Below are 19,685 nucleotides of genomic sequence, written 5' to 3'. Positions count from 1 at the left end.
AGTTGTTTCGTCCTTTTGACTTTAATCTGGCCATTTATCCTTGCCTAATTCAAACCGCCCTAATCAACATGGAGTTCTTTTGTGGCTTTTAACTCAAACTAATAAAAGCTTTTGAAGACTATACTGAGAGATATAAGGTTCTGAAGTGGCCCACATACGTATTACCGAATTGTTGATGTCGAGCCAACGAGATCCCAATAGGAACTGGCTGAGACTGACGCGATGCTAATATGCATATTTTGCACGCAAATACTTTCCATGCAAATTGACTTTGGTGTTAAAGCAATTAGGCGGCTAGGACATTGGAATGTAATTGTGTTTTCTTCCTTATCTTATTTTCCTAAATGGACACGTACAGGACGAGCTCCAATTGCAGCGTATATACAGATGGTGTTGATTGTCCCGTGTAATCAACTACGTGTTAAAAGTTTACTAAAAGCATTTCATCCTCAAGCCAGTTTTCTCAACCTTCTGTTTCTTTTTTTTGCTGTTTACAACATACAGTGAAACAAGGTCAGAACCCAGGATACTGCATGTAAAGTGAGATGAGAGGAGGCAGAGTGTTTTTGATGGAAGCTTGGCAGGATGACAGACGTGAAGCATCCTCACAATGTGTTGGCCTCTCACTGGTGTGCGCTGCTCTTTTTGTGGGGCAGTGTGGCAGATGGCATCAATGGAGAGTGTGCTTTTGAAATTTCGCATTCAGATGGGAGTAACATTGGCTTTCATACTCTTTTATTAGGTTAATCAATGGTACCAAATCATCGTTCCCATTTGAAACGAATGGAAATGCCATTAATCGGTTCCGGCCCAAAAAAAAAACAATTGTTCTTTAATCTGAAAAGTAGCATTCTAATATATTGTCGTTTTGAAAAACAGAGTAAATCCTAAATGTGTATTTTCTGTTGAACATTTCGAAGAATAGCATAGTAAGGCGAAATCACATTCAGATACGAATGTTATTTTCTAGCAATCACAATTATTGACCTTGATGTTTTTGTGCTTTGTTTGAAGCAGATGAATGTGTTTTTATTTATTTTTATTTCTTTCAAGCTACATTTCATCCTTTGATGTTCTTGGGCTCCTCTCAATGGAAAAAAAGCGTCACCTTTAGAAACCCGCTGCTGAAACGCAATAGTCGGAAATTCCTCAAGAAAACAACTCTCTATCATCTGTTTATTTAATTTGCGTGCTGCTTTAATGTGCTTGTCAGCATTTTGTTGGCACATGCTTGTTTTCATGCGGCTGCGTGTTATTTCAATGTCACTCACGACAGCCGAACGGAAGGAGCCATTGTTAGCGACGAAGAGCGACGGCAACGGATACGACAGCTTGACAGCTCTCATTAGCGTATTAGACACAAACAGTGGCACAGATGCTCCCGGTCAGTCCTTGGTCAGCCCGGAGCTCTGCATAACCGCCTACTGACAGGTGGCTTTGTGGCCCTGTCTCATGGTTGACAGGGCGCTAAAGCAGGAGCTCATCTTCAATGGACTACTGGGATCAACAAATGCAAGAGCTGTTTCAAAAACATTAAGCACACACATATGGAACAGTAAATTAATTTCATGGAAAGATTTCACACGATATTATTGGCGGATAGGTATTATGTTCCGTTCCTCTTTACTGTTTTTCATATAAAACAGGGAATGTCGTGGTAATCGCACCATCTGGGTTAGCAAAAGTGCTAGCATGTTAGCATAGCATGTTACTTAAATCATTATGTCTGGTGAATTAAACAGTAGTGCTTTGAGATATCAGATTTGAAGGCAGTCTTTAAGAGCCTAAGTGCGAGCATGCTGATTTTGAAGGTAGCTGCTGTGACCAGCTATGAAGCGAGTCGACTGTGTTCACGCCCACAACGGCGCAAAACTCCGTGCATCTGCGAAAATACCTAGATTCTCGCACATGCTTGTGCAGATTTACGGCATAACTTGCACCAGACCTGCACTAGGCACAGATACAGAGTCCTGAATGTGTGTCCCACTGGCAATAGTCTGAGCAGAGTGCTTGCAGGAGTAGAGGGTACATAAAGATTGCTCTATAAAGACACAAGTCACAAGCAATTAGGTCCAGTGATACCGCAGTTCACTCGCTGAAATCATCTTATCTAACACGGCCCATCAATCTGTTGAACAGGTGCTCACTGAGAAATCCCAAGATAGCAAGAAACTCGTGTGGCAGTTGCAAAGACTGTAGAAACATCCAATTGATTAGCATCTCCATGGAATTTTCACTAGTAACATGTTGGGCAAAAATCGAAGCGAGCACACAAAGTAACGCCGAGACACTTTCCTGGTGTTCTCCTCCAGTGATTCCCTTTAGTGAGAAGTTTTTGCTTCTACTGTAACTATTGTCATTTGTCACAGTACAGAGATCAAAAGTTCGTTTCTCACTTTGAAAAAAAAAAAAAAAGAGAGAGAGAGAAAAAGGAATGCTCAAGGCACCAATGTTTTGTAAAACTGAACAAAAATGACATTATTTTTCCCTGGCACCTTTTTGAAGTTTTTGAAAGCCTCAAGGGTGAAGCAGAATGGCTCTCAGAGTCAAAGCAGTTTGAGAGAAAAAGTGGGACAGCTAAAAAAAAAAAAAAGACATTGAAGACTGAGTGACCCTTGTAAAAGGAAGTTTCTTTTAATTTGCTTGGCTCAAAGCTTTTTTTTTGGTCACAGAATTGTCTTGTGGCTCACATGAAGTTCTCAGTCAGCTCGGAGGGACTCAACAACATGACAGAATGATTTGGCAGCTCACAGTTTATTATTATATAACACTACCAAAGAGATTTTGTTTTGACTTTTCTGAGCTCTTTGTTTACTTTCATGAAGAAAGCAACGCCCATAAGGCCTGCCTCAAAACAAGCCATGACGTAACACATGATTGAAAATGACAAACTTCACAATAAAAGCTCGTTTTCTTCTGCAGATTATTTAAAAAAAATAATAATTGCTGGGTGGGTGAAAGAAGAACATTTGGGAGGTTTGGTGCTTATGAAATGCAAAGTGTGTCCAAATACTTTTGTGTAATTGAAAGCTTTAGTAACATTGTGCTTTAATGGCCTGCAGGGATCATGAATTTTTATCAAGGTGAAGAGTTCTGCTATTTTAAGAAGCCTAACCTGGAATAGGAAAGGGCATAGTCTCGGTCAGACGCGCCCCCCTGTTAATCCACAATAGAGATTAATGTCAAATCCCAGTGCGGTGTGCATGCAATGAACTCCCCTGGTGATTTAGCCGCCGGCTCCGAGGTTGTTTCTCTTTCTATCAATTGCATCCATTGTTTTTCCTGACCTACTGAGGAAAGCATAATCTCTAATTAGTTTGACAATAGATTGATTTCTTTTTGCAAATTTTGAGGATTCACTTTTTTGTGAGACACTGTAATCATCGAAGTCAGGCTCCACCGGTGGCAATTATGCAAGACAACTTTCAAGCCACGCGTAAAATGAACTGTCCTCGCTGTTGTCCTTATTGATTATCATTATCCATCTCACTGTTTGAGCGAGGTTGTTTACCTTGCCACTTCAGCCAGCTCTTTATCACAGCCGCTGTCGGAATATTAAAATCCAATTGCAGCGAGTAGTTATTGCATATGCTGATATTTTGTTTTCTAATGACTGTGTGAATCCAATGAGTAATTTTACATGCACTGTGATTATGAACGCGGCCTATGAAATTATGCAGTGTGGATACCTCATTAAAGGTTTGTTTACCGCTGTGACAGGATCAAGGTAACATCAGATCAATGCTAATTGGAAGTGCTCAATGATGATGCAGGTTATTATTTGAGGTGACAGCTTTGTTTGATTATTTGCATTAGGGTGTTTGTTTACATTTTCTATCCACCTACATGACTGCTGAAAAAGCGCAACGCGCAATATAGCACACAAATCTAATAAGCTTCAACAAAAAGAGGAGAATATAGAGAGCAAGGTAAATTCAAAGAACTCGACAGCAGCTAAACTTTTTTTATCTAAGCACGAGGAACAATAGAGCAGAAACATGGCAGTATGCAGGAAAATAAATAACTTTTGACCCATTTTGGCCATCTCACATATGGTGTGTTCTCAATTGTGTGATGGATGGCTATGAAATGAGAACTTTTACTCAAATCAACTATTTCTCTTCTGTGATGTACTTTTTTTATTCTAAGAGCAAATAAATGAGCTTCAATATGAACTAAATGTACAAGTTAATGAAGATCTGGAGCTATACAAGGACAAAAGGCAGGCAAGCTTGTCTCAATCGAAATCTCTCAATTCGCCAGAAATGGCCACTGATTAGTTTTTTTTTATATATAGCTGATAAGCATCCTGTCTTGCAGTTATCGCAAAACAGCTGTGACTCATCGAGCACGATCTGGTTGGGCTGGTTGCTGAGTACTGCCAAGGCCCTTTCCCTTAAGTAAGGTTACTAACATGACTGTGTATGCATGTAGTACAAAGAAAAATAATCTACAAAAATAAATAGCCTAGTCATTCTTTAAATTCATTGGTTTGTTTATCCACACCATATCAAAATATTATTTTGACACAATTTGAAATCTGCTCAAAAGAAACTCTTATTTGGAAAGAAAACAAAATAATTGTTCAATATCTGCCAAACTGCAGGCAAAAAAATAATAAAAATAATAATTTACTTTATAATTTATTACGTTATTTATTTTTATTTATTTTTTACTCGATTTTCTTTTCTTCATGTTGTCCTACTTTTTAAGTAGGTGTAAAAATACCTCGAAGTAGTGCATTCCAAAAGAAAGCGCGTCTATCCCAATTTAAACTACATTTCCCATGAGCGTCCGCGGTTCCCAGCATCCTTTGCGCCGCGCAAGCGCTCTCCATACCAGAGAAACAAGGTCGCAGTTAGCCGCAACGTAGGACTGAAATCAACACCTCATCATGCTGGGACAAGCTGTAAGGCGATTCACGACGTCGGCTGTGCGTTCTTCGCATTATGCCGAAGGACCTGGACAGGTAAAAGAAACAACTGATTTAAGCAAAAGTAGATTGTTCACTGTGGTGTTTTTAAAATTGCGGCCTAGTCTTATGTCCGGACCTTAATTGCTAAGCTAACCTGGAGGTCATGCGGTAAACTTCTCAACATTATGATTCCGAATTTCGTAAAGCAGAATCGACTACAAAGGATGCCGTGTAAATGTTATATTTATAGATTAATGGAAATGTGGTAATCGAAGTTGTTATGAATGGGGTGACCGATTGCTCTTGACAGGCTACATGCAGATAGCGTTAGCTTCATGGCTAAAGCTAGGTGTCAACAAACTTAGCATGTATTGTGTCTTACTATCATGGGCAGCTTGATAAACATAGGTGTACTGTACTTATTTTGTGGTTGTCATTTTATGGCAATGTTTGACCGACTTGCTTTTGTGTTTGTACAGAACCTTCCCTTTTCTGTGGAAAACAAGTGGCGTCTGCTGGGTATGATGGTGATGTTCTTTGGCAGCGGCTTTGCATTCCCCTTTATTGTCGTCAGACACCAGATCCTGAAGAAGTAAAATGTCTTCAGAGGTAACTATTGGTTATTTGTTTTTTGGAAAATGGAAAATGTTGTCTTTCAGCTAGTAGTGCTCTTGCACTTTTATTATTGATGACAAATAGTTTATCAAGCGCATTTACTCATTCTTTTTCTTCTATTTGCAGGTTTGGTCATCAGACTTCTACATGTGCAGAACATTGGGACTAACTTAACAGTCTATGTAAATAAAATTCCCTAAGATATGACCTTGTCTTTTTTATCTTTAACCAAACTGCATTTTTTTTATAGTAGCCTAATGAATCCCCATTATGAATTTGATTTGAAGCAAAATCATTTTAAATCTGACTTCACTGATAAACATGGAAGTCAGATTTAAAATCAGTCTTCGCCATGGACCAACAAATAAGAAAATAACTTCTAAACAATTCACCGTGAAAATAAAAAATAATAGATCGAGCAGGCTGTACCATTTGATAATACCGCAAAAAAGAAAAAATATATATCTCCACTGCTGTCTGGGGTTTGGCCTTGTCTACAGGAAGTTAAATGCGCCTGAAAACCTCATGCATATAGTTGTCCTTTGACCTAGAATCTGCATTAATCAGCTCCCGTATAACATCACTGCTCCAAAGTACTTTTAAACATTAAAAATTAAAGCTGTGTTGGGACGTTTATTCTTGCCTCCTGATGGCTACACGGCTCCACTCAGTTGAACTCCTAACTTATTTCCCATTCAATTAACCTTGTGCTCATGGCGATAATTATCCAAGGACAAAGTATTGAAAAGCTCTGCGGTAATGTGATTTTTTTTTTTTTTTATTCACCGCGCAGCGCCCGAGTTGGCACGAATGCACAAGAGGCACTCGATCCGATACGAGCGTGAAAAACAACCTGGCAGACCTTTTTGTGTCTCGCAAACACATCCCTAATAGTAACTTGCGAGCCTGCCAGCTACTTGCTCATGTGTCTGGAATATATATTTTATGTTTTGCGTGCACTGCTCTTGCTTGGCTCCAAAAAATATCAGACATGTGTTTTATGTATGTTTCACATAGAATAGGTTGTCCTTTGCTCAAGGGGAGAGAGAGAGAGAAATTATGGCCTCACATTAAATCTCCAAAGACTTTTCACTTAAGGCTACATTTAACACTCGTAGCAACCTTTAATTTTCCTTGTTTCCGCACGTGAGGAAACAAGATGGGCGTCTCGTGAGAAATTGTCAGCACTGCATAATGCATGACATTAAAATTCCGCTCTCTGCGACGGCGTCGTATCTTTTCGGCGTCACCCGTCGTCACCGTTAACAACAATCTCTTCTCAGAATGTTCCCTCATAGCGTGTAATGAGCCATCCTTCATGTCGCTCATTCTTTTTGCAGACACCTCTTAAGAGCTCTCGAGGCATCTGAGACAAATACGTGTCTCTGAAGTGATGTTTCCACTGAGTGCTCGACAAGAGGCTGTGAATATGCGACTTTTCACGATGCCGTTTGTCAGACAAGAAACGCGGTAGCTTGTAGATTTTTCCGCTCCACCTTTTGGAATCTTCCAAAAGATGAACTTTTGTTCCCTGAACTTTGGCAATGTGAAAGTACAAAACTAGCGCTGGCTATGTTTACCTTTACGTTGCTTTTTCTGTGGCTTGATTAGTTGGAAAATAGAATTTAGGATCAATTAATTGAATAATTGACCTTTTTATGCAAGGCCACATTGATCACTTGCACTTTGTTCTCGACTCCACATTGTCTGAATCGTTTTACCCTAGTTATATTTTGACCTTGTCAACCATTGTCATGTGTTTGACTTTCCGCGCCAATTCCAAAGTATTTCTATATTTGGAACCCTTTTCCCTGAAAAAATGACACTGGATGTGAATCTCCGCCTCGAGAAAGTACAAATTTAGGATTAAATGGAGTGGAAAATCACATTATTTGGGCGCCTCCGAGGGAGAAGTGCACTCTTTGGGCATTTATGGTATAAATGTTTGATCTATTATTGAGCATTACGCTTCCGAGTGGGGCTTTTAAGAAGGCTAGGTGATGCCCCACTCCATCAGTGTGGACAAATTAGACACAGTGGTGTTATCCGCTACACACGCTGGCCAATCTGCAAAAGCATTTCAAGCGACTTAGCAAAAGTCTGCTGGAGGAGGGCATGTTGCAGCAGGGGGTGCACATGGCACATTTCAGTTGGGTTCCTCGGCGTGGAGCTGGGGGAGGGAAACGTAGAGTACCATACATGCCAAGTCTATTGCGGGAATTTGTCACGCTATATCCACTATGCAAGTATTAGGAAATGTATGCTTTGTGCGTTTCTACTGTTTTGTGTGTGTGTGTGTGTGTGTGGTTATGCCAGCATTTGCATCTTCATTAAAGCAAGTAAACTCATTATTGTAATTGTTGCAGCGAATGCTTTGCATTCCCGGGCGTACAGGCTCTAATTAAAACAAAGTGTAGTCATTAAAGATCAATTGCATGCCAGTTTATACTCATTCAAAGATTGCTTAACGTCACGCATGCTAATAAAATAAGTAGGTTATCCTCATTACGGCAGCAACTAAAAAAGGTACGTCTTCACATCGTAATCTCCGCTGCAGCAATTACTTGGAGAGTTTGTCCAAGTGGCTAAATGCTGTTTTATGTGCCGTCCCTGATAAGTCGCCATATTTGCAGCATCTGCGGCCATTCATCGCGTGTGGAGGGTTCGCTACTCGCCTTTTCCACATCACACACACGGAATCTAATTATAGGACTCATTTGCACTTCTGAGCAGAACTTGGCTCGGTGCAGCCGTCTAATAGAACGACAGACTCAATATTTTACGATTCTCTTCCTCTTTCACGTTAGTCGGATGGATTTTAGGATGACATTAAAAGTCTGTGATGTTTGACATTAGCCTAAATGAGAGTGGGTGTCTGACAAACATTATGTAGATTAAATTTATTTGATGAGCTCTAATGGTCATCCCGCACGGTTGTGATGTCAGGATTGCCGCGAGAGATGAGCAGCCTCTGTCAGTCCTTCCGAGTTTCAAGGACACACTCAAGTTTCCTGTTAATCACATCCACTTATCCGCTACTGTCTCTGTTTACCGTGCTTGAGCTCAGAAATGCTGACTCGTGAGGAAGTGCGGAACTGCCCATGCAGAAAAATGAAGCCACCTGCACATTCCACTCTGGTAGAGAAGGCCTCAGTCATGCAGAAACGCTTCACTGTCAAGATGTATCAAGAGACTGTTTGTAAAATGTGCTCTTAGTCACACTGTGTTTGACGCTTTAATTCACTGCTTCTTAAACTTTTTACACGCGATAAAATAATAATAAAATACTTTTGCTGTACAGGTATCAACATCATGACGAAAAGTGAAAATATGGGTGATGACAGGTTAGTTTAGCATAAGCTAGCTGGATCCTGGAGGATACCGTATTTTCCGCACTATAAGGCACACCGGATTATAAGGCGCACCTTCAATGAATGGCCCATTTTAAAAATGTGTCCATATATAAGGCGGATTATAAAGCGCATAGAATGGATAACTCAACGTTGCTCAAACATGAATGCAATCACAATATAGTAACACTCGAAATAGTGAAAACAATAACAATAGATGAATAACTCAACGTCGCTCAAATGTTAATATCACACAACATACAAAATAAACACGTAAAGATTACTTTAATAAATTAGTCCTCATCCACGAATCCATATTGGTCCATATATAAGGCGCACCAGATTATAAGGCGCACTGAGAAAAGGTTTTTAGGTGTGCCTTATAGTGCGGAAAATACGGTAATGTAAACACTTTTAAACTAAAAAAAGTGAAACCTTTCTGTGATGTTCTGCTGTTACACGGCTTGCACTGACTCGAGAAAAAGCCAACAGTGATTGATATTATTTCCTCAAGTGAACCATCTCTTCAGATATGTTGGAACAGCATGCATGCAATCTGGGAATGAGGTCTAACAATGTGAGGTCATTCCAGATGGAGAGTAAGAATAAAAACCACAAAAGCCAAACAGTTATTCTTCTTAACAGTCACAGATTTCTTTTGAACCATCATTTAGAGAGAAAATATTTATCGATTGTTTTTTTTTTTTTTTTGCAAAGTGTCCAATGTTATCCCTCCTTCCTTCCTGCAAGCCCACGGTCTCGATGCACTCGCCGCCACTATTCACATCTGTGTTTGCACATATTTAAGCCTCCAAACAGATGTACAAACACTGCAAGAGTACTTGCCACTCAAACAGTGTGTGCTTTGTGCGCTGAAACAAACAGACAGGCAAGCAGCCCACTATAATCTGTCACATTTATGCCAAGGCCATGTGTTTGTGAGTACATCTGTTTATGCATTGCATAAATTAAACACGGTTTTGTCAGCAATCAGCATTTCCTGTTGAATTGATGCCATATTTGCACAGAAAAAAGTAGTTGCAAAAGTTAGCTAGCATCTTTTAGAATCTACAGTGTCATTGGCCTCTATTTGCGCCAGTCATTGTGAAGTGTGAGAGTCAGCACTTTGCTGCAAGTCTGTTTGCCGTCATTTCTGGATCTTTCCTTGAGCTCAACGGTGGTGCGACAGTCTCAGAAGCCAAAGAGGTTAAAAGCCTTCCTTTGCTTCTGCGGAACAGCTCAATAGCGCCCCCATTTGGACAAACGTAACTTTACACGCAGACGGCATATATCATTCAGGATTCAGTCTGACTTTTCTGTACATAATGAGACAGTTTTTAAGTGCATGCTTAATTAATTACCCCATTTTTATATTCATGAAATCCTTTGGGGTCAAAGTTTACTCAAGCACCGTTTGAATGGAGCTTGCCACATTATTTTTATTGATAGGTTAACACTTTGAAGAAACGGCCGAGCGCAAATGTTATGTGACGTCACTGACAAATTTGAAAATGACAAATAGGTGTCCAAACGAAGGGGAAAAAAAATCCATCAGTCTAGCTAAGATAGTGTGTCTCCCTCTTTAAATTTTCATTTTATTCTGGGATGTTGGCCACCTCTGTTAAAATCGGCTGCATCCTTAGTTAAATCATTTAATTCTACCCCGAATATATATTCCTGAATGCGAATCGAAGTATTAAATAATGTAGCCGATGCACAATATGGTCGGTAATGAAGCTCACTTTTTTTTTTTTAATAATATAGAGAAAAGCCGCAATAGAAAAGACCCTCCCAAGCTTGGAAACTTTCTGCAAACGAGAGCTGAGAGTTGAATCTCAAACCTCTGAACAACCACTAGCCCACCGTGCTGATGTCTTTTTCATTCCTTGAGCACAAAAAAAAATTGGGCATAAAAAAGAAATGGGGAAAAAATGATTCCAGAGTTATCTGGATTTCTCACTGCAGACGAAATAGCAGTTTTGGAATTGATGTCAGAGATGGTATAGATTTTGTTTAGCGCATGTCACAGGGTTGTGGTCTCTTCAAGCGCTTGTGTGTATAGGTGTGTGTGCTCACGGTATCTTCTTAAAACACTCTTACTCTCATAGAAGAGGTTGTGATATCCAATTAATAAGCAAGGTTAAAGTTGACTTTCCGCTGGGTGATTCCAATCACAGTAGGTGCCCAAGTTAATTTGGTGAACAAAGTCATGGCAGGGGTGGGCAGCCACTCAGGGAAAAGTGAAGCAAAGAGAAAAGGATGGATGAGAGGAAGCACGATAAGGACTGAAGGAAAGATTGCCGGCCTCCTCCTGACAGCTCAGCTTGCATGGCAAATGAGGAAACTGAGTGAAGAGAAACATCTGCTGAATGTGTAATGAGATCACTCCAAGTGAGACTGACGTTGGAAAACAAAGACCCAGACCAGAATCCTCAATGACAAGATCTTGGATTTTCTTGAATTAGGTTCCAGCCTACTATTTTCATTTTATTTTATTGTATGACGTCATCATAAAACGTCTCTTCTATTGTTCACAGTCTTTGCATTTTTATTGATTGACGGTTAGCAGTATAAAGAAAGTGATGACCTACAATCCAATTTAAAAAATCATTTTATAGTCCAATGTGACCAGAATTACACAATTGTTTCATCATTTTTAGTGGTGGTATTATCTCAATGCAAGCTTGTCATACAGTGAATTCTGTTTACCGTATTTTCCGCACTATAAGGCGCACCGGATTATAAGGCGCACCTTCAATGACTGGCCCGTTTTAAAACTTTGTCCATGTATAAGATATATACATTTGGTCCGCGGGCCGGACTTTGGACACACCTGCTGTGGTGGCTCAATAATTGTCCATATATAAGACGCACCTGATTATAAGGCGCACTGTCGGCTTTTGAGAAAATTGGAGGTTTTTAGGTGCGGCTTCTAGTGCGGAAAATACGGTAATTGTTTCCATCCATCCTTCGCAAGCCCCCCCAAACGCCCCCCATTGCTTATATCAAACACATTGCACTACTTTGCTGTCATTTCCACTGGAATACGTTCAAGCAAGTGAGCAGACTTAATTTGATGCAGCTTTGCGCTTTTCGACTTTGAAATTGGATTTCACCTATACTTCAAAGTTGGGCTAACGCAATTAAGTAAAGTTCTTGGACTTTAAATGCGATTTGGGTCTGAAGTGTCTTTGTTCTTAATGTCTATTCTCATAAGTTCATTTATTTCTCAGCGGGTGTTGTTCAGCACTACATAATGGCCATTTATGGGACTGAGCCTATATGGCTTATTCGGCTGCCCTGTTGTCAAATACCTCGGCTGCGAGGTGAAATTAATTCCCGCCGCCTTGTGGAGAAGCTATTATTGCTTTCTTTCACGAATTGCTCTTGGAGTAGCTCATGTATAATCTTCATTATAATATTAAAGAGTGAAATGAGATTGGTGTTAAAATGCCTTTCAATTGCATCATCAGCAGCATAAGTATGAAAAATACATCAATCGAACGTGGTCAAACTTATCCAAAACTGATCCAGTTTTGAGGAACTTGCCATGGATATTGTAAACTGTATTGTAGAATGCATTGCAGGAGCATAAAGCTTGTGGAATTGTCTCTGAGCTGCAAGTCGGAGATAGAAAGGCTTCTTGCCAGGGAGCAATTTTGCAACGCTGCTCCAATGTCAACTGGTGAGCCATGTGCTCAGAAAAACTGCAACGCTTTAACTTGTTGTCTATCTGATGACTACCTGAAACGAAATAGATTTTTTTTTTTATACTCCCCATGCACACATTTAATTGCATTATGATCTTTGCCCTATAAAGGGCGTCTGTCAGGGTGAAGCAAAGAGGATACAAATAAAGCTTTGGATGCAAGCCTGCAAAAGATTCCCTGGCTTTGAATTCCTTTCAGCTGCCATCTTTGAAGGAAGCGAAGAAGAAGGTGGAGCATTTGGGAATTTTGGCTGAATCCAATCTGTGGCAGCAGCTGCAAACAACAAAAAGAAATATGGTGGCTTGGGAGCCAAACAAATAGAAGAATAGTGCGAGTCGAGGAGAAAACTTTCCCTCAATGCACTGTAAGGGGGGGGGAGAAAAAAAAATAAGCCTCAGACAAACGCTGGCTGGGTTCCAGGGGTAATGCGACGACACAAACGCTTGGGAACGCTGCCATCAACTGAAGAGCAAATTCAAACAAAACACATAATTACACACATTTTTATGACTTAACATTATTTGGATGAGGAGACGTGCAAAAAACGAGGAAGTCGGGGAACTGACGACCGCTCTATCGTTCCTGCTCAGACGCCACGGGGATTCCGAGCGGGAGAGAGACTAATCGCCTCTCTTGACCTTTGAGAGAATAGCGACATACAATCGTAATCCACTGGCAAGGGGAAGCTGAGCAGGTCTTAATATTGAAGCTTTTCACTCAAGTGAACAGAATGCTGGCTGAGAATGATAAGCTTGGGAAGGATGTAGGCCTCATCACCCCGATGGACTCGTGCTCTTGTACACGTTGTATCTCTTAGTCTCGCAGCTCGGGCGATTATGTTGGAATTCATTTATTTTCACTCTTAAAAAGGAAAGCGGGATGCCTCGGCTCACCGAGAACGCTTGAATCGTTTTAAAGATTTGTTCCAGCGTCTTTGCTTTGGGCTGCACTTTTTCCTCTCTCTTCCAGCCAGCAGTGCGTTGAGGTTTTCCAATGCGGCGATTCCCACTTCGCTTGCCCTTGTTAAATTTACACTACCCCCCCCCTTGATTCGAAAGCTCTCTTTGCACTTTTTTTTTTTTTTTTTTAACCACACAGTGCATGTGCCGAGTTCTCACCACCATATTTTATAGGGCAGAAACCCCAAATATATTTATACCATTAGAAAAACTAACACACCCAGATGAACAATGTCACATAATCAATTATCACATTATTATGACAAATAACAATGAAACATCAGACAGCTGGTAATGCAACCAATTTGTCTCCGTGAGAGTCGCTAATGACGCAAAACAGAATTGCGTGAACTCACCACATGGAAACTTTGGATTGTTATCGCACTTTTCATTAAAAATTGAAGCCCAATCAGTATCGTAATGGTCCTGAAACAACACGCTAATCTATCATCTAATCATTTCATTTGGCTAAATCACTAAGAGGTGCTGAGTGGAGAAAAGGCCGAGATGTAGATCGTATAGAAGCTGTACTGTTTTGCTGAACAATGCAGTATAAATTGCTTTCTGTACTTACTCAGCAGGTTCTCGTGCGGTCACAAAGTCATGATCCCCAAGACTTTAAGACACAATATACCCTCAGCACTGATAAAACGTGTGAAATAGTGTACGTACAGTTTAAAGCAGGAAGAGAAGTTGTTGCAAAAACGTGCAGACGTTGCAACTCGCCCTCACGATTTATGGCTCGCTAAATCACAGCCATTGTAAAAAGAATTTATGCCATTTAATTAAGGTTTCGCACAATTATCTTTATTTACAGCCGCAACGAGGGGAACTGTGGCAGACTGGCAGTGGGAGCCAAACAGAGCTTGTTGTTTTAAAAACAACTTTGGTGAGTATATACAATTACCTGTTTGAATTGAGTCACGATTTTGCATTTATGGAATGGAGTCACAATCCGATTTATAATTATCTGGTAGGCCATATCTGCTTTGGAAATAACATATGATGAATTCATCTTTATGGTATCCTATTTTTGTTATCAACCAATCTTCTTCCCTAATTTAAGAGAAGATGAGTCTTGCTTAATGAGATGTGGTAATGTGCGGCATCTTGGCAATGCGGCGTGAGATAATTGCATCAGCAGCGCCGCCTACTGGACAATTTAAAATGGGTTAGTTTCATAAAATAACTGTGATTTAAAATTGTTCAGCACCATTAATTAATTAATTTGGGGGGAAAATGTCTTAAAAATATTGCAGGCATCCATTCATTGTTAAATAACGAAATAAAAATGTTTTGAGATAAAAAAAAAAATAAAAAAAAAATCATGAAGGCAATAATAAAAAGAAAATTTAATAGTGCTGGACTGCACAGTATACCGCATAGTATATTTATTTTTTCCCAGTGTGTCCAGGAGAGGACGCTTTATCTCCAGTTTTCTATACACTGAAACCATTTCAAGTAAATACTTTAAAATAAAGGTCCAGATAATTCAAACTAGACTAGACTCAGAAGATGTATTTGATTTGTAGTTGATGGTCTACATCAACAGTTACTGTGGAAAAAGAAGGAACGTGAAATCTCAAAGGCATAGTGACTTAATGCAGTACAGATTTACTTTTCATTATGTTCCATATTGTTTGTTTGTTTGTTTGTTTGTTTAGGGTGCGGCTGGTCTGTCGCAGAGGGACCCTGGGAGATGCTTTTAAAGATTAAAAAGCAATTTAAGGTGAGTAGAGGGAAGAGCCAAACGGAGGTGTGATGACTCAACAAGTCATAAATTCAGATGCACAATTTTAATGGTGGAAAATTAAAATGGAGCAGTCATCAATCAGTTCAATTCAAATCCTCTGCTACCTCTGAGAATAATTGTCTGGGTAAAAATATAAGCGGCATTCCTCATTTGAAGACATGTCCTAGATTTCTCTACCTGCAGTATCCTATTTTTTTTTCCCCCCCACTCACATCCACCATTGCCCCTCCTCCTAACATAATGCAAAACAAAAGCTTTCAATCCAAAAATATTTTGCAGATTATGTATGAACCATCTTTGGCCTATATTGTCACATTGTAAATTGCCATTCCAGGAAGTGGATTAAGTAAAACGAATGCCAAGCAGCCACCAAGCTGATTTTTAATCTAGCTAATGTAGAATGTAAGTTTGGCATCTGACCTTTCATTGCAATCTGTCATTTATTTATTTATTTTACACAATAATATGAACTGTGCAATATTAAAGAAAATTACATTATGTATACAGTACATGGCCAAATGTGTTGCCTCACATGGTTTATCCACGGGGGGCATATCACGCTGTGTTAAACAGCATCCACAGCAGTGGCGAGGTTGCACAGGTGATTGTAAAACACAGTCGACCTAAGCGATGGATTTGCTGAATGGCTCCACCGATCAATAGACATTAAGCTTTGTTGAACAGGTTGTGACTCCCTAAGGACTTTTAATCATCCAACACGCATAGACAACACATGAACACTACAATTGTTTTTAAAGGGGAGTCATTCCGTCTACTCGTATACCACGTTTGAAAAAGCGCATATTTTATATTTATTTTATTTATTCATCAATACTTGCAGCATCCTATCGAGTTGTTGTTGTTGGGGGATTCAGGCAGAGATCTCATTGATTCCACCTGTGCTGTAAATAGTGAGAATAAAAACGAATGATCGATCAATATTCTTATGTTTGCAAATATACTATTTATACATAGCTACCTTAGCGGTGCTTTGTGGGGTCCCACATGAGATCATGTTTTGAGCATGACATATGTGTGAAGGCAACACAGAGGTACGTGTCCTCTCCATGGGAACACATGGTGCAGCTGTGACTGTCAACGCGTCTTTGGGGACGCTCCATTATTTACACTGTGTCTTCCTGTGACCCCGATAAGACATGACAGGAGCTACAGGAAGCTCATAAATTAAACAGAGGGGCCTAAAAGCACAAGAGGGGGAAGGTACCGGGGTGATGGCGAGGACTGGCAAAGACAGAAGTCTGCAGATTGCAACGAGCATGGTGCACGAGGTGCCTGAGGCGCTGAAGGGAGGTGAAGCAGGAAGGAAGCGATGTAGGGAAGATGAGAGTTCTGTGAGGCTTTTGGAAAATAAGTAGGATGTAAGAGAAGTGGTGGGGGGTGGTTAAGCAACAGCATGCTATTAGGAAGCTACAATGAGGCACACTGGGGGAAGAGTAATGGGCCAACTAGCAACAGCAGCCTTAATTTAGCCAGAGAGACATTAATCCCTTCCTGATGCACATAAAACACAGCAGCAAAGATGATGTCATACATTGAGCGGACAGTCAGCGGGGAGTGCGATGTCTCAGCTGTTGCTCAAATAGGCCGGCCGCCCGGCCACGGGCGGCTTCTGGTGTCATCCGGCATGCTCAGACGGGATGGATGGGATAACCTCATTTAGACACTTACTCACTCATGCAGCAAAGCAGCATGCAGAAGCTGAAGGCCATAAAAAAGGGGGAGAAAAAAAAAAAAGCACATCCATCGTATGAGTGAAGTAATACAATTTGACTAATGGCTATTGAGGTCACGTGCAATTTGATGGATGCTCAGGCTTTGCCTCGCTTTGTGTACACACAGCAGTGGGTTGAAACGCAGAGGTTTTGCAAACATGTGGCTATTTGTCGAGCTTAGTGTTTTGTTTGTTGTGATCTCATGATGTATATTTGTATTTTATTAGGGTTTCTTTGTATTGGTTGAACAAAATCACAAAGGGAAATAGTATTTGCAGGCAATATCTACTTATAGAAGCTACAAAAAACTCAATGGAAGGGGAATGAGGAAATCAATTTGTGCAAAAAAAATTAATTTATATATTAAAAGTCTACACACCCCTGTCCACCAACTTTCTTGAATTCCCCCCCGAAATCTTTCTTCAATGCAGTTCGTAAAAATAAACAAGTGAAGTCAAGATTAATTATGAGCACGAGGCTTCTACTCAGAAGCCAAAACACAAATGTCGGGAAAAAGCCAAGCAGAAGATTTGAAATTTAATTGGTGTAATAATAGCACATTCTAATCCATTAAACAAACCCAAGCAGGCAGGATGAGCCCTGCGGCTAGAGATTTATGGATTTTTCTTCTCTCATCCTTAAAGATGCACACACACCAGTTTTGACTTTAATGATATACGAGTATAACTTTCTTTTTTGCTTCTAATATCCGTTCTCTTCATTTACTTCACATCACTGATGGTCGATGAAGAACCCGCCCGGACATTCAGTGCCAGGGTGATATCATACCTAAAACACGGGCACTGAGCCATTTTCATATATAGAAGAAAGACCTCATCCCAGACTTTCCACTCATATAATCAACACCCCCTCCCTTCAATTTATTATATCGATTGTCTTATAAAATTTGAATTTGTGAGCGTTATAGATCTGAAAGTAAATTAGTCGTATCAATTTGAATAGTCAAATATGACTCCGACCCTGTGAAGCTTAACAGAGCTTGTTTTATCGATGTTGTCCATTAGTTGTAATTGTAGTCGCCCTTTGGTGTATCACTTGTCCATCTACGTGTACTTGAGTGCTTTTAATCCCCCCTGGAGTCCATCTGGACAAGACTCTTTCCCCGAAGTATGACAAAGCACAAATATGGAAATGCAGAAATGCATCCAAGCTTTTATGTTACAAATAGAATTAATGACATGTTAGCAGTGACATGACAGCATGCAAAGTCTATTAATAGTAATCTATTATTCTTAAAGCTCAATGTTGTTCAAAAGAGTTCCAGTAGAAAGAAGCAGATATGAAATTTGACATTTAATATAATTTCAGTGTCATTCGTCATTTCGACATCACACGCCAATGCGACTGTAAACTTGCCTTTATCAGGAAGGACAGACACCACAATGACATTTAGAGACCTTTGTAAATGTTGCATAATAAAATAATCATGGTGAGAATGGAAATTGACAAAAAGAATAAAGTTGAATGCCACTACTTCATTTTAGTCATCAATTTTGGGGAGTGATGTGAAAATGAAGCTTCAAGATGATTCGTGAACCAGTTGTGTTTTATTGAGCTCTCCGTTCAACGTAAAGTTGTCATTTCTTTGAACCAACAGTGCTATCTAGAGGAGTCCAAAAATATAACAGTTGGTTCAAATTTGAAGCTTCATTTGAAGCTTCATCATTAGGGAAATATACCTCAAGAGCCTTGGAGGTCAGATGTCATCATGCAAAACTTTATGTGACAATTGAAACTCCCTTAGGTCTTGTTTTGAGCAAGGCTTCTGCAGTAAGTATCTCCTGTGACAAAGTTATGCTTGGAGTTGCCAGCATCCCTGTCAAGAGTGTGACTGAGCAGGACATGTGCTTAGCCAAGACCCCACCCCCAACACTTTGCCCATATGTGCACTCAAGTAGCAGCTGCAAACTTCCTCACTTGCCTTTTGAAGAAAGAAAGCTGAGGGGGAAAAAAAAATATTTTGCTTTGTGTTAGTTGTAGAAAAAATAACCAGTATTACATTAATGGTCCAAGAAAAATCATCAATCATGACCAACATTAGCATAAATAGTATTATTATTGTAAACCACTGAAACATTTTTTCACAATTTCAAACTTTCCTCCAGAATAAAACGAGGCACTTATATTGATGTTAACATCGCACTAACAAGCAGTAGGAATAAAAACTAAATATTTTCAATTTCTTTTAAAGCAGCAGCAAGATCGGATAATTAAGAATCCATAATACTGTTTAGCCTAAATTGATAGTGTTGTCTATATTAACAGGAAAACATGGTTCAAAACATCATCTCACTCAAATTAATTGTGTGTTTTTTTTTTTTTAGAGAATTACAAATGACATATTCCATTTGAGCGATCTCATGACATATTAAAGTTTAACCACCTGCTTGACATTGTATAGTGCACGGCATGAGCATAAATCATTATTTCACAAATCCCATGTTGGAAAAGCACACCCTTTACTCTCGTTATTCATGCATTTGTCACTCACTGGCGGTTTTAAAATTTTCATGTCAATGCTGTGAATTATTCCCTCTAAAATCTGACGTAACCGAGTGGACTCATACACAGCAGCAAATGTCTGACTGTGGACACACACTTCTGAGATTTAATCAAAAGAAGATTATAT

General features: G+C 39.8%; 1 protein-coding gene and 1 long non-coding RNA gene across 3 annotated transcripts in view; both read left to right on the top strand.

Annotated features, from left to right (window-relative positions):
• LOC148397392 (uncharacterized) overlaps positions 1 to 16,149 on the top strand; it is a 154,292-nt gene extending 138,143 nt beyond the window's left edge. For both annotated transcript variants that reach the window (XR_015858711.1, XR_015858710.1), the window contains exons 6-7: positions 14,367 to 14,438; positions 15,214 to 16,149. This is a non-coding gene — a long non-coding RNA (uncharacterized LOC148397392). The remainder of the gene's footprint in view (positions 1 to 14,366; positions 14,439 to 15,213) is intronic.
• On the top strand, positions 4,805 to 5,737 carry cox7c (cytochrome c oxidase subunit 7C). The gene is made up of 3 exons (XM_088376351.1): positions 4,805 to 4,969; positions 5,395 to 5,524; positions 5,657 to 5,737. Exons 1-2 carry the CDS (start codon positions 4,895 to 4,897, stop codon positions 5,509 to 5,511), a joined length of 192 nt encoding a protein of 63 aa, XP_088232477.1. The 5' UTR covers positions 4,805 to 4,894; the 3' UTR covers positions 5,512 to 5,524; positions 5,657 to 5,737.
• Positions 16,150 to 19,685: the final 3,536 nt, after the last annotated feature.

The sequence above is a fragment of the Syngnathus floridae genome, chromosome 5, assembly GCF_059516105.1.
Source record: "Syngnathus floridae isolate MCC-2025c chromosome 5, RoL_Sflo_1.0, whole genome shotgun sequence".
Taxonomy (NCBI): domain Eukaryota; kingdom Metazoa; phylum Chordata; class Actinopteri; order Syngnathiformes; family Syngnathidae; genus Syngnathus; species Syngnathus floridae.
This window is presented reverse-complemented; position numbering and strand designations above follow the sequence as displayed.

What these genes read in the sequence shown, in the direction of transcription:
- cox7c (XM_088376351.1), top strand. Translation starts at nt 4,895, where the DNA reads ATGCTGGGACAAGCTGTAAGGCGATTCACGACGTCGGCTGTGCGTTCT. An exon ending in ATGCCGAAGGACCTGGACAG is followed by an intron (nt 4,970 to 5,394) that starts GTAAAAGAAACA and finishes GTGTTTGTACAG; the next exon opens with AACCTTCCCTTTTCTGTGGA.